This window comes from Callithrix jacchus, chromosome 9 (assembly GCF_049354715.1).
Source record: "Callithrix jacchus isolate 240 chromosome 9, calJac240_pri, whole genome shotgun sequence".
In the NCBI taxonomy this organism is placed as follows: domain Eukaryota; kingdom Metazoa; phylum Chordata; class Mammalia; order Primates; family Cebidae; genus Callithrix; species Callithrix jacchus.
The window spans coordinates 63,248,028-63,263,706 of NC_133510.1; the positions used below are offsets into that span (position 1 = coordinate 63,248,028).

The following is a 15,679-nucleotide window of genomic DNA, read 5'->3' on the forward strand; positions in this document are numbered from 1 at the left end:
ATGAGACCAGTCTGGCCAACATGGCAAAAACCCTGTCTCTACTAAAAATACAAAAATTAGCCTGGTGTGGTGGCAGGCGCCTAGAGTCCCAGCTACCTGGGAGGCTGAGGCAGGAGAATTGCTTGAACCTGGGAGGCTGAGGTTGCAGTGAGTTGAGATCGCTTTGCCGCGGCACTGTAGCCTGAGCAACAGTTCAAGACTCTGCCTCAAAAAAAAAAAATCCTGTAATATTATGGCACATTTGTTCTTTTTCCCGTTGGATTGTGAGTTATTTGAAGGCAAGGATCATACCTGATTCACCTTTATATCCCCAGGATTTATATATTTATTTATTCAATTAACAGCTATAGCCAGGCACAGTGGCTTTTGGAAACAGGTGGGAGGATCGTTTGAGACTGGCCTGGGAAACATAGCAAGACCCTGTCTCTACAAAAAATTATGAAATAGTTACGCTTAGTGGTGTGTACCCTTGTGGTCCTAGCTACTCGAGAGGCTGAGGCAGGAGGATAGCTTGAGCCCAGGAGATGGAGACTACATTGGACCATGATTGTGCCACTGCACCTCAGCCTGAGTGACAGAGGCAGACCCCTTCTTATTAAAAAAAAAAAAAAAAAAAAAAAACCAACCACCAAAAAAACCTATAGTTACTGGAAACCTACTAATGTAGCAGGCACTATACTAGGCATTGGGAATATATTGGATAAGTAAGTATTATAACAAGTAGAGTTTACAGCCCTTGTGGATCTTCACCAATGTTGGGTCATATTTACTGAATGAATATCAAACTCTGGGGAACAAGAGGCTGGTCCTTTCCCTTTTCAACTTCTTGGGCCCTGTAGGAAACCTTCTGGCGAATTCCAGCCAAGCTGAGTCCCACCCAGCTCCGGAGGGTAGCAGCTTCTTTGAGTCAACCAGAGGAGGAACAGAAGCTGCAGCCAGAGCTACAGCCTGAAGTCCCTGGAGAGCAAGACTCTGATGAGGAGCACCATAAAGAGCATCGAGCTCAAGCCCTAAGAGCTCTCTTGCTAGCCCGCAAGAAGAAAGCAGGCCTGGCGTCCCCAGAGGGTAATAGTGCAACAGCCATCCTCTGAGTATTAACTTGTCAGCATGCTGGTCTAGAGGGCTGGCAGGGTATTTTGAGAATAAGAGGATTGAGTTCCTGTTTTTTGTGTCATTTACGGTCATTGCAGAGGAAGACACTGTTGTTGGTAAAGAGCCGCTGAAGGCAGCACCCAAGAAGCGACAACTGCTGGACAGTGATGAGGAACAGGAAGAAGATGAGGGCAGTAACAGAGGTAGGGAATCTGATGGGACCTTCTTTTTCTTCTCTAATCCTGAAGACAAACTCTACCAACCTCCTTACCCCTTAGCATATTTAGATATTCTCTCTCTGTCTCTCGCCCCTGTTGTTCCCACAGTGCCAGAATTGGGAGCTCCAGGTATCCAGAAGAAGAAACGATTTCAGATTGAGGATGATGAGGATGACTGAAGAGCTAAGAAGCCTAGGGGTAGAGATAGACAGATTTTTAGATGGTGCATTTAAGTCAGAGTTGGAAGGATCATACAAGACCCAGAAACTCCTCTTACTTGACAGAGCAGTAAAATCCTGGGCTCTTCCATGGATTTAGGCTGAGAAACTTCAGCAGCAGTATTGGACTTCTCTACTATCAGTCTTTGTTTCTCCCCGTTTTTATCAGTATGTCCTAGCAGCTCTCTGGAGATTTATTCCTCCTCTTCTAAGAACCATTTCTTTTGGTTATTAGAGCTCCTTAGCAAATAAGAGTGAGTGAGTGAAATACAGAAAGCACCCTGGACCCCTCTTATTGGTCTGTTCCTTGTGGCTTTCTCTTGGAGGTGGGTCATAGCACCAGGAGGGGAGCTTTATGACATGACAGGTGGGGGGTTTTAGAAACCACTTTTAGAAGATACCGATGCCTCTGTCCTCATTTTCATTCCTGTGATCATCCTCTAGATACCAGATAGAGACCCATTCCTGCATTTGAGGTAGGGTTGGAATATGGTACTCTAGATGATGAACGTGTTTGCTTTGTGTTTGGTATTAAATTAAACATGTAAGATTAAAGTTGATCTCAGTCTGACTTGTAAATCTGTTTGCCAGCCCTTCCCCTGCTGTGCTCTTGAAAGCAGAACTTAAAAATTTTAGGGTTAAAAGAGACCAACAGACCAGCACGGTGGCTCAAGCCTGTAATCCCAGCACTTTGGGAGGCTGAAGCAGGCAGATCACTTAAGGTCAGGAGTTTGAGACCAACCTGGACCATGTGGCAAAACCTCGTCTCCACTAAAAATACAAAAATTAGCCAGCCATGATGGCACACACCTGTAATCCCAGCTACTCGGGAGGCTGAGGCAGGAGAATCACTTGAACCCAGGAGGCAGTTTGCAGTGAGCTGAGCACGCCAGTGCATATGCCATGGGATGACAGAGTGAGACTCTTGTCTCAAAAAAAAAGAGACCAACAACCACCTTCCCTTTTCTTCTGCTTTCCTCCTTTCCCTACAGAAGACACACAAAAACATTTTCACCTCTAGATCCTTTTTCTTGGGTAAATTCTTAGGATGACTAGAGTATGCAGCAGGAAGAAGGAGGAGCCACAAAGGAAGAAAAGCCAGCTTGTTGGCATGGGGCAGAGAAGAAGACAAAATCTAGGCAGGAAAAGGATGGATAAATACTGCAAATATTATGTTCTTACCCATTCTTGGAAACGTCAGCTTTCTTTCTACCAGCTGAGGTAGGGCCAAGGTGAGAGTCAGAAAATAGCCATTCAGGTCAGGGAGGCTCCTGTATAAAGGATGGGTTTGGATTGTCCTGTTGCTTTGACTTTTTATTTTATTTTTTCATGAGCAGATGAGGATCTCCCATAGCCTCTAAAAGTGGGAGTGAAGCTATTTCCATGGTAATTTCAAGGGCTGAGACACTTCCTAGCCCTGGCCAGTCTTGGTGTCTCTTTGTTCTGATCCTTTGTCTACTTCCCAACTTGAGCACTGCTTCCTTCCAGCAGGGCTGCTCTGCTGTCCCGCCATGATCCAGGCTGTGCTGTTCCTTTGCTGTGTCCCACTGCCCCTGGTGGCTGCCTTTCCAAGAAATGCCCAGAATGAGACCCTGACCCTCCAGACATCTTTTACAGAGACTGGGCATCCATCAAACTTGATGCCAGGCCCTACAGATTTGGCTATACAGAGTGGGATAGATGAAAGCCACATAGTCCCATACACAGTAGCTCCAAGGATTCTGGAGTTTCAGTGGCATAAGGAGGAGCATGTCAGGTGATACCATGGCCTCTGTTCTACAGGTGTTAAGACAGGATTCAGTCAGACCCAGGAAGAGCCAGATGTGTCTCCCACTGAGTACTGTGAACAGGGGCAGGAATGTCTTGAGCACAATGTGTTCCAATTATTTCCAAGAGTGGGAACCTCCAGAACCTACCATCTGGAGTGGGCACTATGAAGATACTGGCTGCAGCTGAGGAGGTGTGGTGAAGGCTGCATGCTCCACCGAGCTAGGGAGAGCTGGGAACAGGCAGGAGCCCTGCCTCCTTCCAAGTTGACAGATCCCTGCCCTCCTGGGTGCAGCTGCAGCTACACAGCCACAGCTGTAGACCCAAGCATCCCTATGCTCCTGGGTGCCTAGGTAGCCTCACTGCCCCCGCAGGCTCAGAAATGCCTGCTCCCACTGCCTAGCCTCTACCCACTCCAATTTTGGAGCAAAGTTGAGGCCAAGCCTAGCCCTGTCATGACCCAGCCATATGTACACACCTTCCCAGTGATGCTAACACACTAGTCTCCTGCCACCTTGGACCCCTCCATAGTTTGGAGACTGACAACCATGGGAGGGAGGCTGAGGGGAGTTTGAGGGTGGCTTGGCAGAAACCTGTAGGTGCCCCTCAGCAGGAACAGCTAGAGTGCCATGGATGACATTATTGATGGTGGCAGGAGGCAGGCTCCTGGGTGGAAAGGGGTGGGTCCAGTGAAGCCCTCCCTTCAAGCCAGGGACAGCCTCAAGCCCAGGTGCTGTTCTGTCACTTCTGGGTGAAGTCTGTTGCCCAGAATGAGAACTTAGGATGCTTATTCCAGGCCATCCATGGCCCAATCAGCATGCACTTCCTCCCTTTTGAAGCCCATGAAAACCCCATACTTGGCCAGACTCACAGAGCCGTAGAATCAACCCGCCTATGGGAAGGAGCTACTCACTGCTGGTCTCCTGAGAGGTGTTATGTTGCTCAATGAAGCTCCTCTCTGCCCTCTCCTCCAGTTGTGTGTGTACCTCATTCTTCCTGGATGTGGACAAGAACTCGGGACCCACAGAATGGTGACATAAACAGGGTTGAAACGTGCCCCCTCCTCAACTCCACTGCTTGTCACTTTGCAGGCTACTAGAAGAGAAGAGCTGTGGCCCTTTGGGGATCCCAGACCAAGGGGCTCCCAGAGCCAGGGCTATGATGCCCTCTTTGGGGCTCTGCAGTTCCTGGCATCTCCAACCTCCCAGGTGCCACCACATTCCCTGGTGCCTTCAGTGGAAGTTGCTTGCAGTATGCCTGGTCCAGCCACAACCTCTCACAAAGCCGGCACCTGGAGCTACATGCCTGCTGCAGCCAGCATGCCTGGCTGTGCACAGTGTGGCCAGACCCTGTGCTCACACACCCCTTGCCGCTCCACACCTGGTTCGCACATGGCAGGTGTGGGATCCAGGCCAGTAGCACAAGCAGAGTGTAGGCCAAGGGGGTGGAACAAGCACAGTGGGCCCAAGCAAAACTTGGGCAAAGACACCACTGGCCACAGAGATTTCTAACTGGAAAAGCAACATCCCAACAATCACATGACACTACTATAAACTGGGCACAGTGATGTATTATGCTGCTCAGATAGAACTGGTCATACAAGGCCAATGGGTCAGTGGTAGCTCTCTCTACTAGAGGTGAGTCTTGCAGAAGAGCCATAGCTGGGAGTTTGGTGCTATAGGAAAATTTGATAGGAGTAGAAGGGATGAATTCTAATTTTTTGGCAAGCTGTATATGTAGTATTCAAAATCCATAATAAACATCATCTGATATCTATAGGATACACAATGATGAAAAATACAATGGTTAAAAAGCATGCTGGCCAGATGTGGTGGCTCATACCAGTAATATCAGTACTTTGGGAGGCTGAGGTGGGAATATCACTTCAGCTCAGGAGTCTGAGACCAGCTTGGACAACATAACTGGATCTTGTCTCTACAAAGAATTTAAAACATCAGCCAGACATGTTGGCTGAGGTGGGAAGATCTCTTGAGCCCAGGAATTGGAGGTTGCAGTTAGCTATGATTGTTACAGCACTCTAGCCTGAACAACAGAGCAACACCTTGTCTCTTAACCAAACCAAAAGCCAGTTATTTTAAATTTTGTTGAGGTTTCTTCTATGGCCCAGATATGGTATAGCTTGGTGATGTTCTGTAGGTACTTGAGAATGTGTATTCTGCTGTTGGAGTATTCTATAAATGTCGATTAGAGCGGGGCGCGGTGGCTCAAGCCTGTAATCCCAGCACTTTGGGAGGCTGAGGCGGGTGGATCACGAGGTCAAGAGATCAAGACCATTCTGGTCAACATGTCGAAACCCCGTCTCTACTAAAAATACAAAAAATTAGCTGGGCATGGTGGCGCGTGCCTGTAATCCCAGTTACTCAGGAGGCTGAGGCAGGAGAATTGCCTGAACCCAGGAGGCGGAGGTTGCGGTGAGCCGAGATCGCGCCATTGCACTCCAGCCTGGGTAACAAGAGCGAAGCTCTGTCTCAAAAAACAAATGTCAATTAGATTGGCTGATGTTATTGTTAAGCTCTTCTATATTCTTGCTGACTTTGCATTTAGTAAGTCTATGAGTTGTTGAAAGAAGAGTGTTAAAGTCTCCAACTGTAATATTGGATTTATCTATTTTTTTTCTTTTAGTTCTGCTATTATTATTATTTTTGAGATGGAGTCTTGCTCTGTCGCCAGGCTGGAGTGTAGTGGCACGACCTCAGCTCACTGCAACCTCCGCCTCCTGGGTTCAAGCCATTCTCCTGCCTCATCCTCCCGAGGAACTCAGATTACAGGCATGCCACACCATGCCCAGCTAATTTTGTATTTTTAGGAGAGATGGGGTTTTTCTATGTTGGTCAGGCTGGTCTCAAACTCCTGACCTCAGGTGATCTGCCTACCTTGACCTCCCAAAGTGCTGGGATTACAGGCATGAGCCACTGTGCCTGGTGGTATTATTATTTTTAAATAGAGACTGGGTTTCTCTTTGCCACCTAGGCTGGAGTGCAGTGGTGTGATCATAGTGCAGCCTCAAACTCCTGATCCCAAGTGATCCTCCCATCTCAGCCTCTCAAGTAGCTGGGACTACAGGCGCCTATGCCTGGCTAATTCTTATTTTTTTTTTATGTTTGTGGAGATGGGATCTCAACATCTTGCCCAGGCTAGTCTTGAACTCCTGGGCTCAAATGATGCTCCTGTCTCAGCCTCCCAAAGTGCTGGTGATGGCAGAGGCTGCTGCCATCATGCCAGCTGTGCAGCTGGGGTTGCACCTTCCATGGAGCTGGTGGGAGCTCCACCCCTTATGAGTTAGGACGGGGGCTCCTTGGGTGCCGCTGCAGATCCAGACCTCCTGCTCTGTGAAGCAGGCAGGAGCCCCACCCTCCTGGGCTGGGTTACAGCTGCCCAAACTGCAGCGGTAGATCTGACCCTCTCTGTGCTCTTAGGGGAAGGCCAGAAGCAAGCAGGATCTACCTTCCTGGGTGCCACTGCAGCTACCCTCCAAGGTGCAGGGCCGGGCGTCTCTTCAGCTTGCACCCTCAGGGGCCCCAGGAAGGACCCTCCCTCATCCCTGAAGGCTTGGGGGTGTCTGCCTGCCTTCTCCACTACTGACACCTGCTTTGATCCTGGAGTGGGGTTTGGGGCGAAGCCTGGGGACTATGAATGGCAACAGGAGGCAGATTGATTCCTGGGTGGATGGGGGCAGGTCCCCAGTAAGTCCCCACCTTTGGGCTAGGGAAGACCTGAAGGCTGGGTGCTGGGCTGCCAGTCCCGTGGACCAGAGTGGGGACTTGTGGTGCTCTTCCAGGGCCACCCATGGGCCAATTAGCACAAACTTTGTTCCTTCCCTCTGAGGTCCATAAAAGTCCTGGGCTCAGCCAGAGCTGGGCAGAGGATAAAGAGGGCAGAAATACCACAGGCTGACCAGCTGCACAGAGGAGTACTATCTCTGCTGAATGCTGTGGAGAAGACCTGCCAGCAGAGAGGAGCTACTCTCTCTGCTGAGAGCTTCCGAGACCTGCAACCTGCAGACACATCTGAATGACCTGCCTGCAGAGAGGAGCCACCCTCTCCAGGGTCTCCTCTCTGCTGACAGCTGAACACTCCATGAGCTGACCTGTCTACAGAGAGGAGCTATCTGCTGAGGGTCTCCTCTGAACTGTTATTTTATTTTATTTTTGAGGCAGAGTCTCACTCTGTCACACAGGCTGGAGTGCAGTAGTGTGATCTCAACTCACTGCAAACTTTGCCTCCTGGGTTCAAGCAATTCTCATGCCTCAGCCACCCAAGAAGCTGGGATTACAGTTTTGCACCACCGCATCCAGCTGATTTTTGTATTTTTAGTTGGGTCAGGGTTTCACCATGTTGGCCAGGCTGGTCTTGAGTGCCTGACTTCAAGTGATCTACCCACCTTGGCCTCTCAAAGTGCTGGGGTTACAGGCATGAACCACTGCTCCCAGCCTCCTCTGCACTGTTCTAACACTAAATAAAACTCTTCATCTCTGGCCGGGCACAGTGGCTCACACCTGTAATCCCAGCACTTTTGGAGGCTGAGGCAGGTGGATCACAAAGGCAGGAGTTCAAGACCAGCCTGACCAGTGTGGTGAAACCCCACTCACTAAAAATACAAAAATTAGCTATGTGTGGCAACGAGTGAGTGTAATCCCAGCTACTTTGGAGGCTGAGGCAGGAGAATTGCTTGAACTCAGGAGGTGGAGGTTGCAGTGAGCTGAGATCGTGCCACTGCACTCCAACCTGGACAACAGAGTGAGGCCCTGTCTCAAAAAAAAAAAAAAAAACAACAATTCTTCATCTTCTTCACCCTTCATTTGTCTGCAACCCTCATTCTTCCTGGATGCAGGACAAGAACTCAGATGCCATAGCCACAGAGGTTTTTAGCCAGAAAAATCGATACCCCAGAGATCCCGTAATATATTGGGGGCTCATCCAGAATCTGCAGAAGGGTGAGTAAAAGTGGTTCTGTCCATCTTTTTGGAGTCTCTAAACTCCACAATAGTCAAAATGAAAGAAAAATACCAGGCCTCTGTCATCCAGTTAAAAGTAACTAGCATGGCTGCCAGACTTAAGACATGGAGGACAGGCTTGCTGAGGATGGCACTGTCAATCCCCATCACCTTTGGATATTGTTCCAACCCAGTTTCCCTTCACGGAGGTCTAGCCACGGTGTGGGACTGGAAGGAGATCCTGGGGCAACTGAGGGTATCTGGCCGAGGCCACACCTTGGTGTTATCCAAAGGCCTTTGGAGTAACTCCAGTCGGGGTTCCCTAGAGGGACAGAACTAATAGGATATATATATATATCTCCATTTGTGTGTGTGTGTGTGTGTGTGTGTATATATATATATATATATATTCATACATTGTACATAATCTTCAAATAAAAACAATAATAAGGTCATCATTATGCCTAAAATAACCCAACTATCCTTCACACAACCAGAAATGCACCAATTCCCAACCCAAATATTATTACATAAAATTAACAATACCTAAATGCTGATATGAAGTCAACAAATCTTATGTCACATGATAAAGAAAAAATAAAATGAAGATATTTTCTTAGTACAAGGTATACATGGACTAGCATGTTTTTAACAACAGAAGGAGGAAATACTCATGACAGTTACAGTCCTCCTTTCTGTAGCTGGTCATGCGGTCATAGCTGGTATTGATGACTACCTTCTTCTACTCCCCGTTCTGTATTCCCTTTGCCTTCAGCAAACACCTCATCCGGTCATGGTTTTTTCCCTGGTGGAATGACCCAAACCTTCATTCCTGAGGGGTCTGAATCATCTGCTGTCTGCCTGGATTGGGTTGTCGTAGTTTCCCATTGACTTTAATCACGGGGCCTGGTAATACTAAGAGATGCCCCAATGGATCTCCTGTATTTCATGCATACTCTTCCTTACCTCCATTATGGAGTAGTAGACCGAGTTCATCTTGATAATCGGGGTCAATCGCCCCAGCCAACACTGTAACTCCCTTCTTAGCCTATTGACTTAAAGGTAGGAAGACCTCAAAGTGTCCAGGTGACAATCTTAACTTCCAATTTAATGGAATTGTTGTGTGTCTCCTGGTGGGAGCATTCCTCTCTCTGGAACTAAGACCTGAAGGCCAGCAGAACGTAATGTGGCAGGAAGAGGAAGCAAAAATTTTGCTAGCGGATCACTGGAGATGATGGTGAGTAGTGCCACTTCCACTTCCACCGTCTGATTCCTGGACCCGTGAATCCTGGCTATGGGAAAAACAGTACCATATGTTGGACACTGATTCAGAGATACATGGTCTTCTGGGGAACTTTGCCCCAGCCCTGCAAAGTATTGTCACCTAGTTGGTGTTGTAATTATGACTTCAAAAGGCCATTCTTCCATTCTATCAATCCAGCCGCTTCAGGATGATGGGGTACATGGTAAGACCTGTGAATCCCATGAGCGTGAGCCCACTGCCACACTTCTTTAGCTGTAAAATGAGTGCCTTGGTCAGAGGCAATGCTGTGTGGAATACCGTGATGATAGATAAGGTATTTTGTGAGTCCACAGATAGTCGTCTTGGCAGAAGCATTGCACACAGGATAGGCAAACCCATATCCAGAGTACGTGTCTATTCCAGTGAGGACAAATCTCTGCCCTTTCCATGATGGAAGAGGCCCAATATAATCAACCTGCCACCAGGTAGCTGGCTGATCACCCTGAGGAATGGTGCCATATCACGGGCTCAGTGTTGGGCTCTGCTGCTGGCAAATTGAGCACTCAGCAGGGACTGAAGCCACGTCAGCCTTAGTGAGTGGAAGTCCATGTTGCTGAGCCCAGGCATAACTTCCATCCCTGCAACCATGGCCAGTTCATGGGCCCATTGGGCAATGACAGGTGACTGGGGAAAGAGACTGAGTGGTGTCCACAGAACAGGTCATCCTATCCACTTGATTATTAAAATCAAGGTCACCCTTTGGTGAACACTTACATGGGATACAAATATCTTCACAGTTTTTGACCACTCGGAGAAGTCCATCCACATACCTCTTTCCCAAATTTCTTTGTCACCAATTTTCCAGTCATGCCTCTTCCAAGTCCCTGACCATCCAGCCAAACCACTGGCTACAGCCCATGAATCAAACATCTGGCCATTTCTCCTTCTATGCATAGTGCACAACCAAATGCACTGCTAATGTTTTGCCCACTGGGAAGTTTTCCGTTCACCGCTGTCCTTCAGGGATGTCCTAGAAAGGGCTGTAGTGCTGCATCTGTCCACTTTCGGGTGGCGCCTCCATATCATGCAGAACCATCTGTGAATCAGGCCCTAGTCTTCTCTTCCTCTTTCAACTGATCATAGGGCACTCCGTGTAAAGCCATCAGTGCAGGCTGGGGAAGAAAAAACAGGGTGGCAGGAACGGATACCATGGACATTTGAGCCACTTCCTCATGTAACTTACTTGTGCCTTCGGGACCTGCTTGAGCCCTATCACATATATACCACTTCCATTCGATGACAGAATGCTGCTCTGCAAGACCTGCTTTATGGCTAGATGGATCAGAAAGCACCCAGTCATGATTGGCAGTTCAGGTCTCATGGTGACTTGATGACCTATAGTTAAATGTTCAGTTTTCATCAAAGCCCAGTAACAGGCCAAGAGCTGTCTCTTAAAAGGAGAGTAGTTATCTCCAGAAGATGACAAGGCCTTGCTCCAAAATCCGAGAGGCCTCCACTGTGATTCACCTATGGGAGCCTGCCAAAGGCTCCAAACAGGATCCCCATCTGCCACTGACAGCTCAAGCACCATTGGATCTGCCGGGTCATACAACCCAAGTGGCAGAGCAGCTTGCACAGCAGCCTGGACCTGTTCTGGACCCCACTCAAAACTGGCAGCCTTTCAGGCCACTTGATACATGGTCCTGTGTAACAAACCCAAATGAGGAATATGTTGCCTCCAAAATCCAAATAAGCCCGCTAGGTGTTGTGCCTCTTTCTTGGTTGTAGGACGGGCCAAATGCAGCAACTTATCCTTCACCTTAGAGGGAATGTCCCCTGAATTTTAGTCAAATTTATTTCCCATCCTCTGGCACACAAATGTCTCACCAATAAGTCCAGTATGTTTTCTACTTGTTGCTCACTGGATCCAATCAGCATAATATCATCAACATAATGGACCAGTGTGATATCTTGCAGAAGCGAAAAGCAATCAAGGCCTCTCTGCATAAGATAGTGACACAAAGCTGGAGAGTTGATATACTCCTAAGATAGGACAGAAAAGGTATATTTCTTGCCTTGCCAGCTGAAGGCAAATTGCTTCTGGTGGGCCTTATGGACAGGAATGGAGAAAAAGGCATTTGCCAAGTCAGTGGCTACATACCAGGCACCAGGAGATGTGTTAATTTGCTCAAGCAATGAAACCACATCTGATACAGTAGCTGCAATTGGAGTCACCACTTGGTTAAGCTTAAGATACTCCACTGTGGCCGGACGCGGTGGCTCACGCCTATAATTCTAGCACTTTGGGAAGCCGAGGAAGGCGGATCATGAGGTCAAGAGATCAAAACCATACTGGCCAACATGGCGAAACCCCCTCTCTACTAAAAAATACAAAAATTTGCTGGGCGTGGTGGCACATGCCTATAGTCCCAGCTACTCGGGAGGCTGAGGCAGGAGAATTGCTTGAACCCTGGAGACAGAGGTTACAGTGACCTGAGATCATGTCATGCACTCCAGCCTGGGCAACAGAGCAAGACCCTGTCTCGAAAATAAATAAATAAATAAATAAAAATTGCCAGGCACGGTAGCTCACGCCTGTAATCCCAGCACTTTTGGAGGCCGAGGGGGGTGGATCACAATGTCAGGAGTTTGAGACCAGCCTGGCCAAGATGGTGAAACCCCCGTCTCTACTAAAAATAAAAAAAAGTAGCTGGGCGTGGTGGCACGCACCTGTAGTCCCAGCTACTTGGGAGACTGAGGCAGAAGAATCGCCTGAACCCAGGAGGTGGAGACTGCAGTAAGCCAAGATTGAGCCACTGCACTCCAGCCTGGGCAGCGGAGTGAGATTCCATCTCTAAATAAATAAATAAAATCTCGTTAATCATTTTTTTAAAACTTCACAATGCCAGGGCAAGGGGCAGGCCAGTGAGGGGATGCGGGGCGCAGCAGTGCTCGCTTGGAGAAGTATAGCTGAGCAGCGCCTGCCTTAGCAGGTATGAAAAGATGTGTTTTCACCGAGATGTCCTTAGCGATGACATGGATTTCTCCTCTGGGTGAAAGCAGAACCCTTTATAGTGGGTGCCTTGCAGGTCCCCCACTCCATCCACTTCAGTATTTCAGGAAGATATCCACCTATGTGTGAATCCAGGCCACAGAAGGAGCTTAACCATTCCTTTACTGGTCTACATGGAGGCACATTGCTTGTGGGAAACTGCAGTTGGTCAAGGACTGAGGCTTTACTTCGAAATATCTGATAGTTTTGTAGTGAAGACACCTGAGGAGCGCCTGGAATGGTTTGAGGTTCTGTCCAACTGCATGCCTGAGGAGGAAGTTGAAAAGCAGATAAATCAGCTTTCAATGGACACCTTGCAGTTTCTGCTCTTCTTATATACTCAACAATTGAACAAGGTCCCTCCCAAGGGCATCTTTGATCGGAGAAGAGTGGCCTAGTCCCAGAAACAGATCTCAGTCTCTTGACCTGACTGAAAAATCAAATTGTCATAATTGGAACTGGAATGATTACAGTCACCAAGCTTTTGTCTATGATCATCTGTCTGATCTCCCTGAGCTGCTTTTAGATCCAGAACAACTCAATGCATCATTTCATTGAACCCATAGTACAACCCATAGTAGTCTAGTGTCTCGAGAAGCTGTTGCAACGCTCAGCTTCCTTATTGAAGTTACAATAAGTAGAGGCCAGGAAGATCTGTCCACTTCATGAACTTGCACTGTGGCAACCCCTGCAGACAGTAGCTTCTCAAAGATCTCTAAGACTTTCTCTTTTTTTTTAAGATAGGGTTTCATCATGATGGCCAGGCTGGTCTTGAACTCCTGACCTCAGGTGATCCACCCACCTTGGCCTCCCAAAGTGCTAGGATTACAGGCGTCACTGCGCTGACAAGACTTTCTCTTTCTACCAGCTGGAACCCTGGTTGAAGTCCTTGTCTGAATGGGAATCCATCTGGTACATCAACTTGCCTCAAATCTGCAAAGAAATTGGCTTGGGCTTATAAAGTTGAAGGGATGACCAAAAGAGCTAAGATTGCTTGTAATTCTTTTTTTTTTTTGGGGGGGGGTGCGTGTGGGATGGAGTCTCACTCTGTTGCCCAAGCTGGAGGGCAGTGGTGTAATCTCTGCTCAATGCATCCTCCACTTCCCAGGCTCAAGTGATTCCCCTGCCTCAGCCTCCTGAGTAACTGGGACTATAGGCATGCACCACCACGCCCAGCTAATTTTTGTATTTATTTATTTGTGTATTGAGACAGAGTTTGGAGTGCGATGGCGTGATCTTGGCTCACAGCAACCTCTGCCTCCCGGGTTCAAGTGATTCTTTTGCCTCACGCTCCTAAGTAGCTAGGATTACAGGCATGCACCACCACGCCCAGATGATTTTGTATTTTTAGTAGAGATAGGGTTTTTCCAAGTTGGTCAGTCTGCTCTCAAACTCCCAACTTCAGGTGATTCACCCGCCTCAGCCTCCCAAAGTGCTGAGATTACAGGTGTGAGCCACTGCACCCAGCCCAGACTGTCTGTAATTCTTATGTGGCCCCTAGGATGTACTGCATGGTGGTGATGAGCCAGGTTTACAATCGGATATTGGCTTAGAGCTCAGATACTCTGGTGGGGACACATGTACAGTTTCATCATTGCAACAAATCTTTTCTATATCTGCTCTCTCCCTTATTATCTGTGACAATTAAGAAGTGCAAGAATAGCACCTTTGTTTTGGGTCCTGTAGCAACTATGCTTTACTTCCACAGTTGTGACAATGTTAAAGTCATTGCTGTTTGCCATTGTTTTTCCATCTCTTCTACAACAGGTTGCATCTTTCACATTCTGACACCTACATGCCCACTTACTCTCTCTGGGAACCAGATAGTAACTTTGCCCCTTTTCATACCCATTACCCCATACTAGAGGAACATATGGCCAGCACTGGCCTTGCTACAGTGCCTAATCATTGGGATAATCCTATGTGTATGCAAAGAGAACAGCAACACAAGTATCTTCCGGCTTTTACCACCTTCGGAATTCTATGTATTTATCATTCCCTTTGAAATGGAAGAGGACACAACAGAGATTCCTGGGCGTCTTCCATCTGTATATCAGAAAGCACTTGGTCAAAGAGAACAGAATACAGATCTGGCAGAAAACTGTGATGGAGTCTCATTTGACATAGGATCAAAGGAAGCAGTTCCAGGTACTGATAAAGGTTTTATGAATGGTTGATTAACACAGGACATCGCCAACAGCTGGACAGAGTTTTATCCCATGCAGCAGGGTACACACAAGCAGCTGGATAAGGACCTTACATTGAAAGACTGGGCCCTGGAAATACAAGAATAAATAGAGAATGGTGCTCATCTTGAAACTAAACTGGGAAGGTGCTCTTGCTGCTTAAGAAACATTGGGAATTTTTCATCCTATTTAAGAACTTTATTTGATTTCCATTCCGTAGTCATTTATTACTGTATAGGCTGAATTTTAGCTAAACTTCTGACTTTTGTGTAAACACATTGTTTATAGAACATCAGAAAGCTCATCTTTGTGATGCCCAAATGAAAAAGCTGATGAAGGTAGTAGCATTGTATATATGTTAATATTAACACAATTGAATGTAGATTTGCAACTATACTGTGTATCTTAATCTGTATGATGAAAAAAATTTCATTTTTTCTAGAGTTAAATAAGTTTTATAGTTCTGGCTGGGTGCGGTGGCTCACGCCTATAATCCTAGCACTTTGGAAGACCGAGGTGGGTGGATCACCTGAGGTCAGGAGTTCAAGACCAGCCTGGCCATCATGGTGAAACCCCATCTTTATTTAAAAAAAAAAAAAGAGGGCCAGGAGCGGTGGCTCACGCCTGTAATCCCAGCACTTTCGGAGGCTGAGGCAGACGGATCACGAGGTCAAGAGATCGAGACCATCCTGGTCAACATGGTGAAACCCCGTCTCTACTAAAAATACAAAAAATTAGCTGGGCATGGTGGCACGTGCCTGTAATCCCAGCTACTCAGGAGGCTGAGGCAGGAGAATTGACTGAACCCAGGAGGCGGAGGTTTCGGTGAGCTGAGATCGCACCATTGCACTCCAGCCTGGGTAACAAGAGCAAAACTCTGTCTCAAAAAAAAAAAAAGTTTTATAGTTCTTTGTAACTATTTAAAAGGAAATTACAGCCGGACACAAT

At 47.5% G+C, this 15,679-nt stretch overlaps 1 protein-coding gene and 1 pseudogene across 12 annotated transcripts in view; both read left to right on the top strand.

The window, feature by feature from the left end:
- TIMELESS (timeless circadian regulator) overlaps nucleotides 1-2,088 on the top strand; it is a 34,608-nt gene extending 32,520 nt beyond the window's left edge. For all 12 annotated transcript variants that reach the window (XM_054238387.2, XM_078336312.1, XM_078336316.1 and 9 more), the window contains 3 exons: nucleotides 840-1,065; nucleotides 1,191-1,295; nucleotides 1,419-2,088. In XM_054238387.2, the coding sequence (XP_054094362.2) occupies nucleotides 840-1,065; nucleotides 1,191-1,295; nucleotides 1,419-1,489 (402 nt within the window). In that variant the 3' untranslated portion in view covers nucleotides 1,490-2,088. The remainder of the gene's footprint in view (nucleotides 1-839; nucleotides 1,066-1,190; nucleotides 1,296-1,418) is intronic.
- Nucleotides 2,089-12,543: 10,455 nt separating this feature from the next.
- On the top strand, nucleotides 12,544-14,814 carry LOC100393911 (TBCC domain-containing protein 1 pseudogene; annotated as a pseudogene).
- Nucleotides 14,815-15,679: the final 865 nt, after the last annotated feature.